At 41.0% G+C, this 17,716-nt stretch overlaps 4 protein-coding genes across 4 annotated transcripts in view; 2 read left to right on the top strand and 2 right to left on the bottom strand.

Annotated features, from left to right (window-relative positions):
* LOC109463046 (regulator of nonsense transcripts 1-like) overlaps window positions 1-3,314 on the bottom strand; it is a 22,221-nt gene extending 18,907 nt beyond the window's left edge. The window contains exon 1 of the mRNA XM_019759738.1: window positions 2,957-3,314. Coding sequence (XP_019615297.1) covers window positions 2,957-3,145 — 189 coding nt within the window. The 5' untranslated portion in view covers window positions 3,146-3,314. The remainder of the gene's footprint in view (window positions 1-2,956) is intronic.
* Window positions 3,315-3,371: 57 nt separating this feature from the next.
* Window positions 3,372-10,598, top strand: LOC109463048 (poly(A) RNA polymerase GLD2-like). Its single transcript, XM_019759741.1, is given in 16 exon segments — window positions 3,372-3,572; window positions 4,915-5,104; window positions 5,359-5,406; window positions 5,514-6,001; window positions 6,004-6,035; window positions 6,161-6,275; window positions 6,449-6,543; window positions 6,892-6,955; window positions 7,131-7,197; window positions 7,526-7,602; window positions 8,022-8,150; window positions 8,391-8,437; window positions 8,726-8,862; window positions 9,209-9,309; window positions 9,530-9,609; window positions 9,798-10,598. Coding segments are annotated over 15 exon segments (1,677 nt in total). The 5' UTR covers window positions 3,372-3,572; window positions 4,915-4,970; the 3' UTR covers window positions 9,861-10,598.
* Window positions 10,599-10,639: 41 nt separating this feature from the next.
* LOC109463047 (UPF0449 protein C19orf25 homolog) lies at window positions 10,640-12,091 on the bottom strand. The gene is made up of 2 exons (XM_019759739.1): window positions 11,831-12,091; window positions 10,640-11,476 (listed from the first exon to the last, which is right to left on the bottom strand). Exons 1-2 carry the CDS (start codon window positions 12,024-12,026, stop codon window positions 11,205-11,207), a joined length of 468 nt encoding a protein of 155 aa, XP_019615298.1. The 5' UTR covers window positions 12,027-12,091; the 3' UTR covers window positions 10,640-11,204.
* A 504-nt stretch (window positions 12,092-12,595) lies between these two features.
* Window positions 12,596-17,335, top strand: LOC109463086 (D-threonine aldolase-like). Its single transcript, XM_019759798.1, has 10 exons — window positions 12,596-13,074; window positions 13,510-13,605; window positions 13,789-13,952; window positions 14,421-14,516; window positions 14,976-15,057; window positions 15,652-15,733; window positions 15,883-16,016; window positions 16,403-16,468; window positions 16,595-16,672; window positions 17,018-17,335. Exons 1-10 carry the CDS (start codon window positions 12,700-12,702, stop codon window positions 17,147-17,149), a joined length of 1,305 nt encoding a protein of 434 aa, XP_019615357.1. The 5' UTR covers window positions 12,596-12,699; the 3' UTR covers window positions 17,150-17,335.
* Window positions 17,336-17,716: the final 381 nt, after the last annotated feature.

Here is a 17,716-nt window from a genome sequence, read left to right as displayed (position 1 = left end):
GAGATGGAGATATTCGCCAACAAGGAATTGGCCGAAATCCCCAAATAGCACTGCCAGAATATCATGACAATCTATCGTTCCCGTCTGCAACAGGCCATTGCAGTTACAAGGGTGCTGCACGAATTTCTAGAGGAATCCTCGTAGGGGGTTGAATAATTTTGCCACCTGCTTTTTGTGTTAAAGTTGCCATTTCAGATGAACTATGGAATAATATTGACTTTTTCTCTGATATTAAATTGTAATAAACTATCTGTTAATCACTTACATGAGTTAGGGATGTTCTACAGTTGTAATTTTCCTTATTTTGGCAAAATTCTCCAAAATACAAGAGGGGTTGAATAATTTTGCATGCGACTGTAGTTGTAACTAATAATTTGTATATCCATTTGAAATTTTGCCAGGGTAGAGGAAGTCAGCCAAGCACTTTCTGCAACTCCTTCCATCTCCCCCACTCTTTCCCTTCCTCAAGTCAAGTCTTCCCCCCTACCCCACTCTTACCCTTTCTCAACTCTTCTCTCCTCTCCCACTCTAACCCATCCTCGAATCTTACCCTTCCCCACTCTTACCCCTCCTCAAATCTTTCCCCCTTTCCCACTCATCCCCTTCTTCAACTTTTCCCCCTCCCCCACCCTAACCCCTCCCCAACCCTTCCCCCTACCCCACTCTAACCTTTCCTCAAATCTTCCTCCCTCACAACTCTAACCCTTCCTCAAATCTTCCCCCCTGCCCACTCATCCCCTTCTTCAACTCTTCCCCTCCCCACCCTAACCCTTCCTCAACCCTTCCCCCTCCCCTACTCTAACCCCTCCTCAAATCTTCCCTCCTCCCCAGTAACTCTTCCTCAACTCTTCCACCCTAACCCACTCTAACCCTTCCTCAAACCTTCCCCCCTCCCCCACTTCCTGTTATTGTTGTGCGTTATCAACATGTCATGCAGCTGTTCTGCCTTAGAAGTCTCCCATGCCCCTGAAGCATCGCCAAAAAAAGAATAATTATCATTTCACATAGAACATTGATCATGTCCACCGCTATGATTGCGTAAGGGTGGATCAGATTCAATATTGAATATTGACTGGCATGTTACAATGAAGTGCATGAAATATGAGTATTTACAACATGGACCCAATTATTACAAATAGATGGCATAAAATCCTACATATATCTGCATCATTAGCAGTAAAATACAGTGCAAAAACTTATCAAATCAAATTGACAATGAATACAACAGCTATTAAAAACATTCTAAAATCAGTATTAACAGAAGAATAACATCATAAAAACGTTCAAAGCTCAACCCCAGCCAATTATTTGTATATCCATTTCTAGATTATGTTTGCACAGGTATTCGCTATCAAGCTGCTAAACAGTAGATCAGTAGGATGGCAGTTAGAACTTAGATATGCTGGGTACTGAATATCTGGTCTGTGTGACAAACTCTCACTCAGTACCAGTATGTGACAACTTTCCAACAAGTTCTCAGGGGAAACTACTGAACAAACAACAAGAGGCTAGTAATGAATTGCTTGGAATCAACAAGAATTCAGAGATTTTAAACATAGTACAGGGAGCATTTACAATTTTTGTGAATTTAATTATAGGCACAACCAATGCAAAGAGATGGTCTGACATACTAAGTTCAAGGGGCCAAGAATAGAAACCAGACTGAGAGCTTGTCCTGACAAGCCCAGGATGAAGTGGGCCAAAGTGGACACAGTCTGCAAGGAGACCATTTACATGTAGACTGCTAACTTGACCTTAAAAGCATCCAATGCAATTTCAATGCAAAAATATTCTGGATGAGGAAATCTGTCTGATATTGAAACATACATTTCCTACCACATTTTCATCGATCATTTAACTTTTTAAGCATTCAAAATGCATCATTCTCGCCTGCTTGATAAATTATGTGAGGAGTCCCTTTATTTTTTGGTACCACTGATTACACCCTACAGACAAGGGCCTGCAGGACTGTCCTGACTCCTGATTGTACTGTATTGGTGGTATATTTTCATGGTTTACACAAGTTTGGCACTGGTTCATATCCCGGGAGTCAGTAGACTCGACCATTTGCCCCTTTGTGTTTCAGTGGTTCCCACGTTGGCCCTATGAGTAATGGCAAAATGTGCTAGCCTGGGCGCCATCCTCTGTAGTCTCCATGGTAGGCTACAAGCTAGCGACATTAGGGAGCTGGCAGAAACTGTGGAGGATGGCACCCAGGCTAAAAATGTGCTGCACACTGATCATGATAAGAAAGCACTGATGAGATCAGAGAAAGTATTGCGAACATGCAAACGTTGACAAAGTCCTTAAGAACTTCGCGATTACGGGATTGTAAAGGTATGGCGGTGCCCAATTTGTGAACGCTAGGCGCTATCCCCAGCTTCAAACGGCCGGCATCGCTGTATTCTACGATGGACTAACAAACTAAGTGTAGAAATCACTTTTCTGATATGCCACGCATGGCGTAATGACAAATTTTATTAAATCTCTTAAGTCCGGACCTTTATAATTTTAGCCTTGCAGTTAGTGCATTGGGTCTGTGGGGTGGCAGGTCTGGGTTCAGTGCTGTTCGAATCCTGGGAGCCAGGAGACTCTGCTACTGTTACTCGCCATTTAGTATGTTTCAACTCTCTCCTCCAAATTTGCAAGAACCATCTCGAATTTGAACAACCTTCCACATGAGGTTACAGAATTAGAGATTTCACAGCCAGGGTATATCAACATCTGCAGCTCGACTTACTGAACACCAACGCCCTTCCTCCTGTATGCGTGAACTACTGCCACATAGGAGAGTTGGTCAGTACCTCACCACAACCGGAACTGTGCAGGGTTGTGTCTGGATGCAACGTGCGTAAACGTGTGGTCTAGTTATGCAACACGTCTTGTTTTCAATCGTTCTCCGATGCCCTGAACAAAAAGACAATGACCAAAAGAAGACGCCATTCGTTTTCGTTACCTGACTGTGAAGATTCTGGTGCTCCAGCTGACTTGCCTGACTCTGCGTCTGAGTCTGGGAGGGGAGGGTGAAGTCCGTGAAGTCGAACTCGGTCCCTTGCGTGTCCGCTCCCATAAGCAGATCGTTCTCCTCGGTTTCTAGGAAAGTTAGCGACTGAGAACTGGGTCCATACGCCTCGACGCTGCTCATTTTGGTGTCTTTTATATTTCTACTTATATACAGAAATCGTTACTTTGTGTAGATATTTACAAAACGTCTAAATTTCTGGAAATACACGAGGAAATATCGAAAAGAACTAAACGAAACCGTCACAGATTCCACGACACTCCCGCCATTTTCACACAGATTGATGATGTAATAGAAAATTGTGTAAAGGGGAGTCACTTTCAAAGGGGGAACAACATTTTATGAATACAATAATCAGAGAGAAAAATATAACCTACCCATATCATACAATAACAATACATCGTATAATTTCATTTATTTAAGTTTTAAAGTATATTTTGATCATTTCTGTATCTAATCACATTTAATCTAGATTTTCCCACCCCCATTCTGAAAAGTGTACTCCCCTAAACGTCATCAGAAATGGTGCACAATCCGGTCACTGGGGCAGGTAAGCGCTCGTGGACATCTTTCTTGAAGATAGTTTATGAGAAAATTTTACAGTTTTTCGTGAAATATAAAATCAATACCTAATCTAATGCTGTTCTCTAACATGAAGCAGAGAAGATGGGCCTTAAACGAATGATGTGAATTTTGTTGAAATGTGTTTATTTCTCATTTTTGCGAAGTTGGTTGACGAGACTAGAGGACTGATCATGACAGCTCCTTTCGCGGGCTCCCCAAATTTTCGGAAATTCCCGAAAGCTGCTGTCGCAAAATTACGATAGAACGTTAAATATGTAACAATAATCTGCAAAACTACATAATTTATTTCAGTGATAGATAGGGCTCGAAATCCCCTTCAATCATTTGTAGAGAATTTTTTAGAAAAAAAAAAAGAAGATTCCTGGAAAAAAAATGCAAGTAGTAAACAACTTTTTTGCACATTTTTTGTTGGGCTAAAAATAAATACAGGCAGGATATTATAGTATTACAGTATTGCATTAAGATGTTGCAGGAATTCTCTAACTTGCAGTCTGATACATGTGCATGATTTAGCCCATACAACAGTTGTGGCACAGTGCATAGAAGCAATGGCAACATTTACTTATCCCACACTACAGTGTGGTTACACCGGAACCCCAATTTCTGGGTGTCGACAACTTCCCAACACTCCAGCCTGGCAGACCAGACCAAATCTTGCATTTGCAAACCTCTACCAGACTAACAACGTGGGTTTAGGAGCAGTGCAGTTTAGCCGAATGTTGAGAATAATTGGCCAAGGGAGTTTGGCCACTGTAGAGTTACTAATAATTTACCCAGAGGGAGAAATTAACCTTCCTGCAGACTGAGTCTACTGGCCAATTATTCTTTCCTACTTTACCGAATTCTATGATCCGTACCCCTGTAGGAAGGCCTGGTGGAGAGTAAGCGATCAGTCCGATTCTGTCCCCATGCAAAGTGATACTCTCATAAAATCTGGCTGATTATCAAAAAACTATTTTTGATAAGGAATGATAAATCAACAGTTGATAATTGTTCATGGAATCCCAGGGACCTCCCTAAACAATGGAGCAGTGGAGCTCCTCCACCCAGTCCTTATCTCAGCTCCACCCTGTTAATTTTCAAAACTAGTGTTTTTACACCCTTTTCCAGGGTTCTTTGGTCAAATTTACCGATATTTCGCACCCTCCTCCATTCTGTCCTAAATTTCTGGGGAGATCCCTGAATCCTCAATGTGTAGATAGCCTTATATTGTTAGCATATATTTTGTTCTTATGTTAAACTTTAACTTTAAGTGAAGATAGATTTATCAGTTATGCCATTACAGCACATGTACACTCTATTTTCAGAGATTTGAGCCCTCAAAATTTCTGGTGAAGAATCTTGGTCAGGAACAGTTGTCGGGATGTACAGCAATATCCAAGCCCCGCCATTCCCGTACAATCCCCTCGTACTCCAGGCCATGCATGCACAGTTGTCTCGCCCACCTCCCACACCGAGGGAACTCATCGCACTGGAGCTGAACATGAGACAGCAAAAGTGAGTTTAAAAAGCTAGTTAAGTTACTGTTTGATTCTCATTCATTTTCTATCTTTGCAGTATGGATAAAAATCTGAGGATACAAAGGGCGAGGGTTTGAGCCAGTGTCAGAGCCACACTCTGGAACGATTGTTAAGGGTTAGATATGTCTATTCAGATGGGTCTGTAAGCCAGCAGCCTTGTGTAGAAGACTTTGGCCTTTAATATGTATGTATTTGTATTTGTAACATGTCATATTCATTTTTATGTTCCAGAGGAATGCAAATAACAGGGATGACAACATGTCCTCTCAGAGGAATAAAGTAAGTTTGCTTTTAGATGGCTTTTTTCTCTTGCTGTCTATTGGTTCACTTGAGTCCAGTATAACCAATCAGTTTTTCTCACTAACCCTCATATTTGTTTCTTGCAGACGTCGACATGAAGTGGAGACGATGGACCCAAAGCGACAGTGTTTCCAGGCTCCTCAGCTGCAGAACAACAACCTGCAGTTCCACGCACTCCCTCAGCACCACCTTCTCCTCCAAAATGTCATCAACAGACAAGTGACCAATCAGAACCCTATGCATAATGCTACAACTTTAATCAATCCACAGCTTCTTTACAACAGGCTACATGTTCCTGAAGCACCAAGCAATCAGCTACCAGCATATAACGGTGTGAATGTAAATGAGCAGCCAGTGTCAACTGCACAGGCAGTGACTCTCAATAACAACAGGCCGATCGCCACTAGAAAACGACTAAACGCAGTCAGCACACCACCAAAGAACCACAAAGCTGCCAAGCAGATGAAAGTGGACGTCACAGATAAACCCTCAGGAAACTGCCACAGTAGCAATGTCAGGGGCAATATTACTCAGAGAGCAGTTCTGACCTGCAGCTGCCACTCATTCCAGAACCAGACAACAGTCCTGACCTCAAACAACTGGACAAGGTAATCTACTTTTCATTTCCTTAAAACATGTAAATACCTCTCATCTGCTTTATACAGTGTGTACAATCTCGTTCCTGTTTAGATGGGCTATGTATTAATCAAGACATGTATTTCTTGGTCTGCAGTTGTCCCTTCAGATGCTGGAGCGGTACCAGGCCCAGAGACAATCCAACTATGACCTGCAGAGGAAAGTTCGTCTCCAGGATGCCCTCACTGACATCATACAAGGAGTCATTCCACGTGAGTACTGATATGGGGAGGACAGAAGGGATTCAGTCTGTAAAGCATTGGTCTGTAGTTGTTGATAGTAAGAACTAAGATTGCCTTCCCTGTAAAAGCACTGTCGTCAATTATGGAAGTAAACAAACAGTTAACGTTGATTCGCATCAGATGTCCATGTCTGTCCCTCTCAGACTCCTCACTCTACCTTGTTGGGTCATCGCTGAACGGGTTTGGAAGTCACGACAGTGATGCAGACATGTGCCTCATCCTGGCCAACAGGAGATACGTGAGTCCTAGCCTTTGTCATTTGCTTCCTGAACATACAGAAAGATCTTATGGCCATTCGTCATAAGATCAGATACAGAAAGATCTTATGGTCACTCGCTTCCTGAACATACAGAAAGATCTAATTGCAGATCAGATATAAGCTTTATATTTTTTCTTCTACACAACCAAGTTCTTCTTACCTGGAAACATTTTGGTCGTCCTTCTGCTACCTTCCTCAGTACAATACTGGCTGAAGCTACTTCTTGCTGCAGGATGATGCTGCAATGAGAAGAATGTGGTCCAAAATGTCTCCAAGTTTTTATCCCCCCCTAGTCTTTTACCATCTAGATCGCCTTTTTTCTTACAGATTAACCAGAGAGGAGAGGCACGAGAGATCCTAGCTGTTGTGAACAAAGCTCTCCGAATCTGTCGTAAGTCAGAGTTCTTTTGTTTTAAAATTTTAAAAAATCATCCCAGAATCATTTCTTTCAGTGTTGACTTGATGATTAGTTGTCTAACAATGTAATAGACATCATTGAAAGTTGTATTTATGTAAGCCAGTAACAATGGATCCAGGTTCCTCATTGTTATCTTGCATATTGACAGCCTTCATTCAGCGACCCCAGCTTATCCGAGCCAAGGTTCCCATTCTCAAGTTCAAGGACTCAGTCAGGTTTGTAATCATCTGCTCTGTTATTTCATACATTCTTACAATCAATTACTATATGGGTATAGGGCTAGAGGCCTTGCTGTGTTTGTGGTTTGGTCTTTAGTCTAGTAGAAATGTTATTCAGTTTTAGCTTATTAATTCAAGCACACAATGGCGTATCACATTTTAGATTTTGATGGATAACTTTATGAATTGATTTCAACTACCTTTGATTGCTGTACATGTATGAAGTAATTGTTAGCCAGTGATGCTTGCTGTTGAGTTCAACCACTAAGTTGTGTTGAACTCAACAGCTCTGTATGTCTAATCATTGTTTGTTTTTCACCTCCAGCGGTGTGGAGTGTGATGTCAACATCAACAACCTGACTGGTGTCAGAAACACCTTCCTTCTACAGGCGTATTCTCGACGTAAGCTCAACTACTCAGAGTCAGGATTGTGGTGGCTATGAAAAAAATGTTCTCTGCTGCTTGTGGGGGACTATTGAAGGATGTTGTAAAACTGAGGGTTATTTATCCTGTTTTTATACATGTACGGACACGTACAAATACATTTTGTAGCTTTTGATCACAACATGTTGCTGGGTTTGGAGTACATTGTTGCTGCATGTCAGGAAATATAAGTAAATAATTACACTGTAGATGCATGAATTTCTTTGGCAGTCCATGGTTCTGCTGCCATTTGGCAAACTGGTAGCCTTGGTGCCATCCATTTTGAAATGGGATAGCAAGAGCAAGGAGCCCTGTTACAAAACAGATGGCACTCAGGCTGGCAAACTGGTCCTAAGACTTTGTTTTAAAGAATGTCTGCTGTGTTGTGTTGTGTGCAGTGGACTGGAGAGTACGGCCCCTGGTGTTCCTGGTGAAGCTGTGGGCAGGTGCACAGGGGATCAATGATGCCAGCCAAAGTACACTGTCTTCCTACTCACTAACACTCATGACTCTGCACTACCTGCAAGGTAGGGACAACTCTAGTACTGTATGTCATAATGCTGTAATTATATGTGTTCTCATGGGTAACTTGAAAGAATACAAATTGAGTGTTTTTCTTTCATGAAATAAAAAAGTGGTAAAAATTATTCTTTGTATTCAGTCCTATTTGTGATGTGGTGACTGAGTATACATGTGTTATGGTCATGTTGAAGTTATTGGCCAACTTTATTGATGATTAAACGTACTGATATTCTATTCTCTTGCAGTGGGCTGTTCAGCGCCAGTCATTCCGTCCATACAGAGGGATTACCCAGTCAGTATTTAAACAGTTTCTTTGATATTTCATACTTGTGTTTTTACATTAATCCAGTTATGAAGCACATATTTGTCACAATATGGCATTATGAACCACAATGTACTTCTCGCTACATGTAATTATACACAGATTATGTTCCTTTCAGATTTAAACACAAATGTTTTAACTGTAAAAGATTGAATAATTCCTAAGTTTCCAATATACATTACCTCTTCAAAACCTCAACATAGAGAGATGGGTATAATTCTTTGACTATTGTTGACATGAGAACCTGTGCTTGTGTAGGAGCTGTTTGCCCTGCACCTGACAGTGGACCAGCTGGAAGCCAACGTGAGCCGGGTTCCCCCGTACAAAACTGCCAACACACAGTCACCAGCAGAGCTGCTCAAGGGAATGCTCAGCTACTACACAAATGTGTTTGAGTAAGTTGGTTGCTTTTTTGACTATCTCTAACGGTTAGGTGCATAAAGTACATGTTGTATTTTTAGTACTTTTTTGGGGTAGCCTTTTTTGTATTTTAAGATATACAAGTACATGTGTCTATTAAATTATCATGGAAGTTTGTCTGTGTTGGTAGTAATTATAGTACAATGCTGAACTTTATTCCAACACAAGGGTACAAAGGATAAAATTTTAAGCGACCACTGTCGTCTTCATCAGGATGAACAGGCATCTCTTGTTTTTGGCATCCTTAAAGATGTCATCCTTTGCTATTTAACTGAATGTAACAAATGTATTAATACATGCCCCTGAACCTGCTGTTGACAGTTTTGAGGAGGAGGTCATCTCTGTGAGGCTGGGCGTCAAGCTGAGGAAACGTGGCCTGCAGGATGACAGGGAGTGGCGGGAAAAATTCATCTCCATTGAAGGTTTGAGCTGTCAATTTCTTTTGGATATTTTGATAAAAAGAGACTCTTTATGAAGCACAAACATACAAATTTTATCCTAGCAGAACGTTAATATTTTATTTGATCGTGCAAACACTACGTAGAAATTTAAAATTTGTATCAGTGTCCTGAAGAGCAATTCATTATATGTAATGTCTTCCTGTAATGCCGTATGATGACTCTTGAATCTGTTCACATGTAGAGCCATTTGACCAGTCCAACACAGCTCGGGCAGTGTATCAGTACCCCAAGTTTGAACTGATCAAGAAGGCCTTCAGTAAGGTATGTACACTATAATTAGTGAGTTTAAGCTATGATATGACCATGTTATCAAAAACACTTATGTTATTCATATGAAATATTGCAAAAAGTTGATCTAGATGTTATAAGATGCTGGTTGGTATAAGAGTACATTTACATGTAGTCTCTATGGTGGACATTGAATATGTTCCTGTTTTTGTCTTTCATAGGGCTACAAGATTCTTCAAACAACCGACAACCTAGATGACCTACTGTGCAAGTGTGATCCATGACTTTTCCACTTTTGACCTCTGCAATCCATGACTTTGTTGAGTCCTGAAGGGGGAATGCTTCTCTCCTGATCCTTTATTTATCTCCAAAGAAACTGATATCAAAACAAAGACATTTGTCACTTGGTAAACCTTGAAGACAGGAGATGGATGCCTTGTGTTACTTAATGTTTGGACTTTGAAGAAAGCACTGTTGCCGAAGATTTCCAGTATTGGTTGTTGTTTCTTCCCCTGATACTAGTGTTCCAAATGGACCTGCTACCAAACTGAATATCTATTGCAGCATACCTGACCTGTGACATGTTGGTGCTAATGACCTGAATAGTTCCCAGTTTAGTATATAAGAAAAGTATTCCACAAGTCCTGTTTGCTCTGCCATATTAGGAACAATTTGAATTCAAGCCAAGAATTCAGAAGAAAGGAACTATGTTGCATCATGAGTAAGTTTTGATCTCAATCGTTGACTGGAAGAGCTTCCCAAACATCTTACCTTTGGAGATCTTTCAAAGCAAAGTGAAGTCCACTGTGGCAAGGCAGTCTCATTCAACCTGTTTTGTTTATTTAGCTTTTATATTTTATGTTGCATCAAGATGACTTATTCAGGTACCTCTTGGTGGTTTTAATAATGACTGTGAAGCCAAAGATTAAAGATGATCCAATAAAGTGGAACTTGAATGGCATTTACTGTTGTTTATATGTTATGTATTTTAAGAACTATTAAAGATCATACAAAACCTTAAATGTGCTCTTTTATCTGTTAATGGTTAATGGCCTGGCTGTGTACATGTACTACAGATGCATGACAAAGATTAAGTCAGCTGTAATTAGTGGATGAATGGTTGAGGAAAAACAGGAAGTAGTATGCTTTTTCCTCTGTATAACATAATTTCTCTTCCAAAACTGGAAAATTTTCATCTTTGCACCCATATCAAACAAGTACATATGTAAATGTATTGGAACAGTGTTGCATACAACAAGAATGGAGGGTAAGTTTTTAGCATGGGGTCAAAGAAATGGAGTTATCTACAGCCTGTCTGTAATATTCAAATGGATGAAAAGGTGTGGATACGTAGAGTAATACAGTAACTTGTATTTTCTCATAACAGCATGGTTTTTGTGAGGATAAAGTCATGGCACTACCAAAAAGCCCAAACCGATGTTTCTTAACTGTACCTTTTTTTTTGGATGTTGGTTCCTCCTAGATGTTTGCTGTTAATCTTATTACATTGTAGAGGTAGTAAAAATGTGAAATTCCATTGTAATGGTAATGTTTGTATATTTCTATTCCATCACTTTAAAAAAAAGTACATAGATTCTTGATTACATTTTTGTATCCCCTTTGTTGATTCACGATGTCTCAGAATGTTCTGTCTGCTTCTTAAGTTCCTGTATAGAGTTGGTCAGCTCTGAGCCCATGACTTCCAGGTCTTCACATTTCTGTCTCAGTTCAGTCTTGGTTTTCTCCAGTCTAGTGTTCAGCTCGAGGTAAGTTCTGGCTTGTTCGTAGCACCCGTCCACATCATCCTGCAAGTCCTCCTGGGAGATTTGGGAAGGTTTCCTGACTTGGCCAGATGACTGTTCCTCAAAGGAGTCGCTCATGATGCCATGTTTTCCAGGGTCTGTAAAATAAGAATATTTGATTACAGTATAATTTAACAAAGTGAATGTGTAAGATTGATCTAAAATCCATATGCCTTTTGATGAGAATGATAACAAAGATTATCAAAATTTCATAGAGGTTTAAGTGAAAGATTACATCCTTGTTTCAAAGCATGTACTTGCATGTACTGATTATCATGTGAAGCTACATATATGACGTCCTTCTATTCTCTGGCACGCACCACTGCACGTAAACAAACATATGATACACAAACACGCAACTTCATATACACATACATAACGTTACAATCAATCGAATATTTGCTTCCTTCTAATAATAGTAAGGCTATAGATTTAAGGTTTTGACTTTTTACCAGTGGTGGTTGTCGTAGCCAGTCCCTGTATGTTGAAACTGATGTTCCTGCCTTGCTCACGTCTTCTGAAGTACGTAAACGCCACGTCATCTTCTGGGGCGTTTTTGACGTCCTCCAGGATATCTGCCGCAGTCGGCGGCTCCGGCCGGGTGGGAAGGGTGACCTTTTTCTTCCCTCTCCCAAGCATCGCGTTCATGGCTGCTGCTGACGTGCCTACGGTAACGGTACAGGTCTTCGGTGTGAAACACTCTGGGTGTGAAGGAAAACGAGGGTTTGACCTTTGGGACGAAACCAAATACTGTAGGGGCTCCCCGTCTCAAACCGTATTTTGTTTTACCAGGATTAGGTGATATTACCGTTCAAGTTATTAATTCTAGGGAAATTACAGTTCTTAAAATAGATATTTGCAATTTTTGGCTGAAAAGTTTATATGTTAGGGAAGATTTTGCCATCCACTTCCTAACACCGCCACAGTAATACTGCAGAAGGAGACTGTAGAGGCCGCGACAGTGGAGGCGTTTGTGTCGCGAGCGGCCGCAGAGCAGTCTTAGACCTACTTTTACAGCCTTCTTGGTGACGACTCGGCATGGACAATGGACGACGATTTATGGACAATCCTTAAAGTCAGTATTACATGATTGCACAGACTCCTGCGCAAAACGCGCTCTCTCCCAAGAAGCCAAAATATTCGTCGTAACGAATGTGGGCTTACACCGGAAGAAGAAGAAGAAGTTTTCCTACAATGCACCCTTCCAGTCACCTTTAACCTAAAATGTCGCTGTTAAGAACTTTTCAGGAGTATCTTTTTCACACTTCTTCACTCCATACACAACATAAGAAACAGTTTCATTGGTTTTAATAACATCTACATGATCACTAGCTGTGTATTTTCTGCCTCAGCTGTACGACTGTTGCACAGGTGCAGTGTGGGGAGAGGAACGTCGTGGTTCTTTAGGCCACAACAGCGACAGCGACAAACAACATCTCAGCCCTGGGTGATCCCACCCGCTCGAACTTGCGCAGTACTAGTGAGCCGATCTGCCGCCACCATGGCTGCAGCCGCCCGCGCCCCGGCCAGGATTGGCGACCCCGTCTCCGACATAGACACTCCCGCGCTGGTGGTAGACCTGGAGAAGCTCCAGACGAACCTAAAGATCATGCCTGAAAGCATGTCTAGTTTCGGGAGCGTGGCAGTTCGCCCGCACGCCAAGGCACACAAGTGTGCTACCCTTGCTCTACTGCAGGTGCGCATGCCTTATCGGTACTTCAGACTTTGCCGTGATGTTAAAAGTTTCAGTACCTGAAGAGGAATTTGTCCCCCGCGATTTTTCCAGAATATCATTGAACTGTCAGCAATTTTTAACAATCGTGTTGTTTTAGAATAAAAGTGAAATTTTCTTTTTTTTTTATTCGATCATTTCCTTTATTTCATTAGTGCATGAGTGTTGCATATTATCATCCTTAAATCTTTGAAAGTGATACGGAAACCAGTTGCTGTCAAAACACATTTTTGCGATACACTGTACTAAATTCGAGGACATAAGTTACAAAAATATAATTTGACCTTGAGCTAACAAGTCAGAAAAATACCACCACACTGTCTACATGTACACGATTCAGATAAATAGTGTAAGGATGTATTTACCAGGGCTGAATGTTGTTGTATAATGTTGCCTCAGGTGTCCCATGGTGCTGTGGGTATGTGTGCTCAGACACTGACAGAGGCAGAGGCCATGGTGTATGGAGGGGTGCAGGATGTTCTTGTTTCAAATCAGGTAAAATTTCATATTTACATAAAGTTAATATTTATTCATGGTAGAAGTATTGCTCAAACAATTTGGGTTTTTAAATGACAGAACTACATAACTAGTATACAACTTTGTGTGTGTAACGTTATGTTGATGTCTTCTTAGGCCTATATTTTACAATATACTGATGTTTCATATTTCCATGTACAGATAATAGGTCACTCTAAGTTGCTGAGATTTGCCACCCTTGCCCACCATGCAAAGATGACTGTGTGTGTTGATAATGAGGACAATATCCGTGAGTTATCAAGTGTTGCAAAGGAGCTGAACGTAACCATTGGAGCTGTAGTCGAGGTCAATGTGGGCCAGGACAGGTGTGGTGGAAATCTTTGTATCCGTCATTTTAATTCACTGCTGTAGTGTTTGTGTTAAAGAGCGTTTAATGCGTTAAAGGATAATTTCAACAAATAGCCTCTAAGTCTGGTTTGTACATCTGGAATTAAATTGCCAATCAGGATTAAAAAGCTCACCCATTGCCCCCACTTTCTATTGATTGATATCCATAATCAATAATTACTTTGTCCTATGATAACAAGGAACTGCTACTGTGACTGCTACTGTGAAAGTCATAACTGTTAATTGTCATCAATTTTGGCAGAGAGCTTTCTCCAATCCTTTTATTTCCCAGTCCTGTACTTGCAGCTATGCCTGTGATATACTAGTAATGCAGACTGAAAGCAACAACTTTGTGTAAACTTTGTGTTACTAGCTAACATTTTTCAGGTGTTTATGTGAAATGTAAGTGACTATTGCCATCTCTATGTTACCTTTGCCTGTTACAGATGTGGAGTAGAGCCAGGTCCTGAGGTCCCCAGGCTGGCCAAACTTATCCAGGAGCTGCCCAACCTGACCTTTGCCGGGGTCCAATGTTACCAAGGGTAAACGTGTGGTTATTGAAGTAAACAGGATTTAAGGTTGGAAGCTATAAAAAATAAAAACAAACTTTTCCTGCCCCAACCAGCTTAGTTTGCATGTTACACAGTCCATGCAAATGTGGTAAGGATGGAGTATAGGATATACATTCATGGTATGATCAGATTTTGGGGCTTGGAGTGGATAAAGGTTACGGCTAAGTCACCCAACATGAAACCCTAAATTAACGATTTTGCAATTCCTTTTAGAGAGAAAGCTGCATTGCCCCTGTGGCACATCAGCTCTGGGACTGATGGTGATTTTAATCATTACAGATTATGATTTATACTTACACCTCTGCCCATGTTTCATGTCTCTTGTCATATATTGCCTTCCTGGCCTAATCTGTGTGCTACAACCCATCCAGTGGGGCTGATTTATCACTACAGGAAAGCTGACATTTTGCACACTGTTCTTCTCCATAGTTTGAATCAGCATGTGCGGAAGGCTTCTGATAGACAAGCTGCTACAGACAGTGTGGTTGAAAAGTCCAAGATTGCACTGAAGGTCGGAACAGAATCTTATACTTAATTTGATATTCCTGGTGCTGCCTTACTGTTGCCCCTGTCTCTGGTGCTGAATGACATTCTAGACCTACTGTTGCCCCTGTCCCTGGTGCTGAATGACATTCTAGACCTACTGTTGCCCCTGTCCCTGGTGCTGAATGACATTCTAGACCTACTGTTGCCCCTGTCCCTGGTGCTGAATGACATTCTAGACCTACTGTTGCCCCTGTCCCTGGTGCTGAATGACATTCTAGACCTACTGTTGCCCCTGTCCCTGGTGCTGAATGACATTCCATACCTACTGTTACCCCTGTCCCTGGTGCTGAATGACATTCTACACCTAGTGTTACCCCTGTCCCTGGTGCTGACTGACTGTTAGATTTACTGTTCTCTATCCCATACTATTCTCAAATAACCCATGTACATATACATGTACATCATGGACAGGTGAATATTATTTAGATAACAACTTCTATAATCGTATGGTATGCAAAGGATTTTGATGGATTTCCTGGTTATAAATGATGAAGCAAAAAATTGAATTATCATACTGTATATAAATTTCGCATTGCTCTAACAGTGTTGTAACTTGTAGGCCCTGGAAGATGCAGGGATAAAGTGTGACTATGTGACAGGTGGGGGCACAGGAACATACCTGTATGAGGCAGCAAGTGGAGGTGGGTCTCTCTTTTTTTTCTTTTTTTTTCGTCATGAAATCTTGTAGTTAATTCCTAACATTTGCTACAAAACCAGTGGGATGTAGGAGACAGACAGTTACCTTACCTAAGGATGATATGGTGCTGCCTTTTTTTGTTTCAATAACTAGTGTTCACTGAAGTCCAGCCGGGATCCTATGTGTTCATGGATGCAGACTATGGAAGGAACTTTGGTGAGGATGGCCAGCCAGTACACCAGTTCCACCAGAGCCTGTTTGTCCTGACTACTGTACAGAGTGTCACAGTGAGTACAATAAAATCAATGCAGAGTACATGTTTTCTAATAGGAAGCAAAAATGCATGATGATAATATGATGTAGTTAGGCAGGCAACAGTAAAGGAAACATCATTCAAAAATTAAACATTGACATCCATATTTACTATATCTCTTGAAATATTCACTACTACTTAGTACATCTTAATGTTCCCAATTTTGTGATAATTTCTCCACCGTGAATTTAACACACCAGCAAACTAATGCCAGCATTTCCAAATTTTGTAGCTCTTTTTTCAGTAGCTAACTCCATGTGCAGTGTTTACTTTCACTGACTCACAAAATTGAGGTGTTGCAAACTTGAACAAGTGTAACAGTTACAGTATTTGGTTTGACATATTTTACCTTGTCCCCAGGCTGGAAGCCGTGCAGTGGTGGATGCTGGGATGAAGGCAGTCAGCCTTGACTCAGGTGAACCACTGGTAAGTTTTCATTACAAACTCCAGGAGTGACTTCTGGTGACTGTATGTTTGAATGAAATGCTGATGAATTGTAACTGAAAGTTTTGTGATGCTTTGTTTACATCTTACTTGGTATTTTGTTTTAAGGTTTATCCCACTGGGGACGTGATCTACAACTGTGGAGGAGATGAACATGGGATTTTAAGGCCCCCTTCTAATTACAAGGTAAGGTGCAGTAACACAGATTTGTCATGTAATTTTTTGTAGGCACATTTTAACATCAAGATATTCCAATTCAGAACTTTTCTCTCTCTGTTCTCTAAAGTGTACATTTAGTTGGTAGTTGCAGATTTGCCACAGTTTTGCTGAGTTTATCCATTGTTAAGTTTTCTAGAATCTTTTGGGTGTTTTAGATTTGTTCCTTTTTGCAATTCTACAGTTTGAACCACAGAGAAAGGTGGTTCACACCAAAATGATGCCTACATAACAGTGTGAAAGTTTGGATTCCTAGCTGATTATTTGTTATATTCTTACGACAGATTCCCACATCACTTCTTTCTTCTCCCTCAGGTGGGTGACAAAGTATGGCTGATTCCAGGGCACTGTGACCCTACTGTCAACCTCTATGATTGGATGGTTGGGGTCAGGAACAACAAGGTTGAGGCTCTCTGGCCAATCACAGGCCGTGGTCCTGGTATCTGATGGAAAGAAGAGCTGTCTCCTGCTCAAAGCAGGCTGCCATCTTGTGATGACAAGCACACCAGACTTCCAAGCTAGTGTGTCACAATTCAATTTTTGGATAAAGGGAAGATTTGATGATCTGATGATTTGATGAGCTTTTGATTTAGCTTTACGTAATCAACCTACTGAAGGAATACATAAAATTTTGACACAGCAACATGTGTGGAGTGTTGTGTTTCAGGTGCAAATTGGTGTTGCTTCTCCTTTTGGATATCCATCCAATTTGAAGTTGGTGACATGTTCCTTCGCAGTTGAGCATCCCCTGAGTATTGGTGTGAGTGGGGTTCAGGTGATTAGCCTCAATTGAGACCCTAAAATCCAAGACAGAAAGTGTCAACACTTCCTTGATAGGTATATAACATTTTCCACTGATGTGCCAGTTTTGAGAATGGCAGTGTTCTTTCATGACTTTGTTGTGTAAAAATGTTGGCTTGCCATTGAAAAACTTAATATTTTGGGTCCTGACAAAATCGTTCTGAAGGTCAGTGAGATATGGCCGTTGCCTGTGAGGAAATGATGACAATGATT

This window comes from Branchiostoma belcheri, unplaced genomic scaffold (assembly GCF_001625305.1).
Source record: "Branchiostoma belcheri isolate BF01 breed outbred unplaced genomic scaffold, Haploidv18h27 scaffold121, whole genome shotgun sequence".
Taxonomy (NCBI): domain Eukaryota; kingdom Metazoa; phylum Chordata; class Leptocardii; order Amphioxiformes; family Branchiostomatidae; genus Branchiostoma; species Branchiostoma belcheri.
This window is presented reverse-complemented; position numbering and strand designations above follow the sequence as displayed.

What these genes read in the sequence shown, in the direction of transcription:
- LOC109463047 (XM_019759739.1), bottom strand. Translation starts at nt 12,026, where the DNA reads ATGAACGCGATGCTTGGGAGAGGGAAGAAAAAGGTCACCCTTCCCACC. An exon ending in GGCTACGACAACCACCACTG is followed by an intron (nt 11,477 to 11,830) that starts GTAAAAAGTCAA and finishes CTTATTTTACAG; the next exon opens with ACCCTGGAAAACATGGCATC.
- LOC109463086 (XM_019759798.1), top strand. Translation starts at nt 12,700, where the DNA reads ATGATCACTAGCTGTGTATTTTCTGCCTCAGCTGTACGACTGTTGCAC. An exon ending in ATGTTCTTGTTTCAAATCAG is followed by an intron (nt 13,606 to 13,788) that starts GTAAAATTTCAT and finishes TTCCATGTACAG; the next exon opens with ATAATAGGTCACTCTAAGTT. An exon ending in GGCCCCCTTCTAATTACAAG is followed by an intron (nt 16,673 to 17,017) that starts GTAAGGTGCAGT and finishes CTTCTCCCTCAG; the next exon opens with GTGGGTGACAAAGTATGGCT.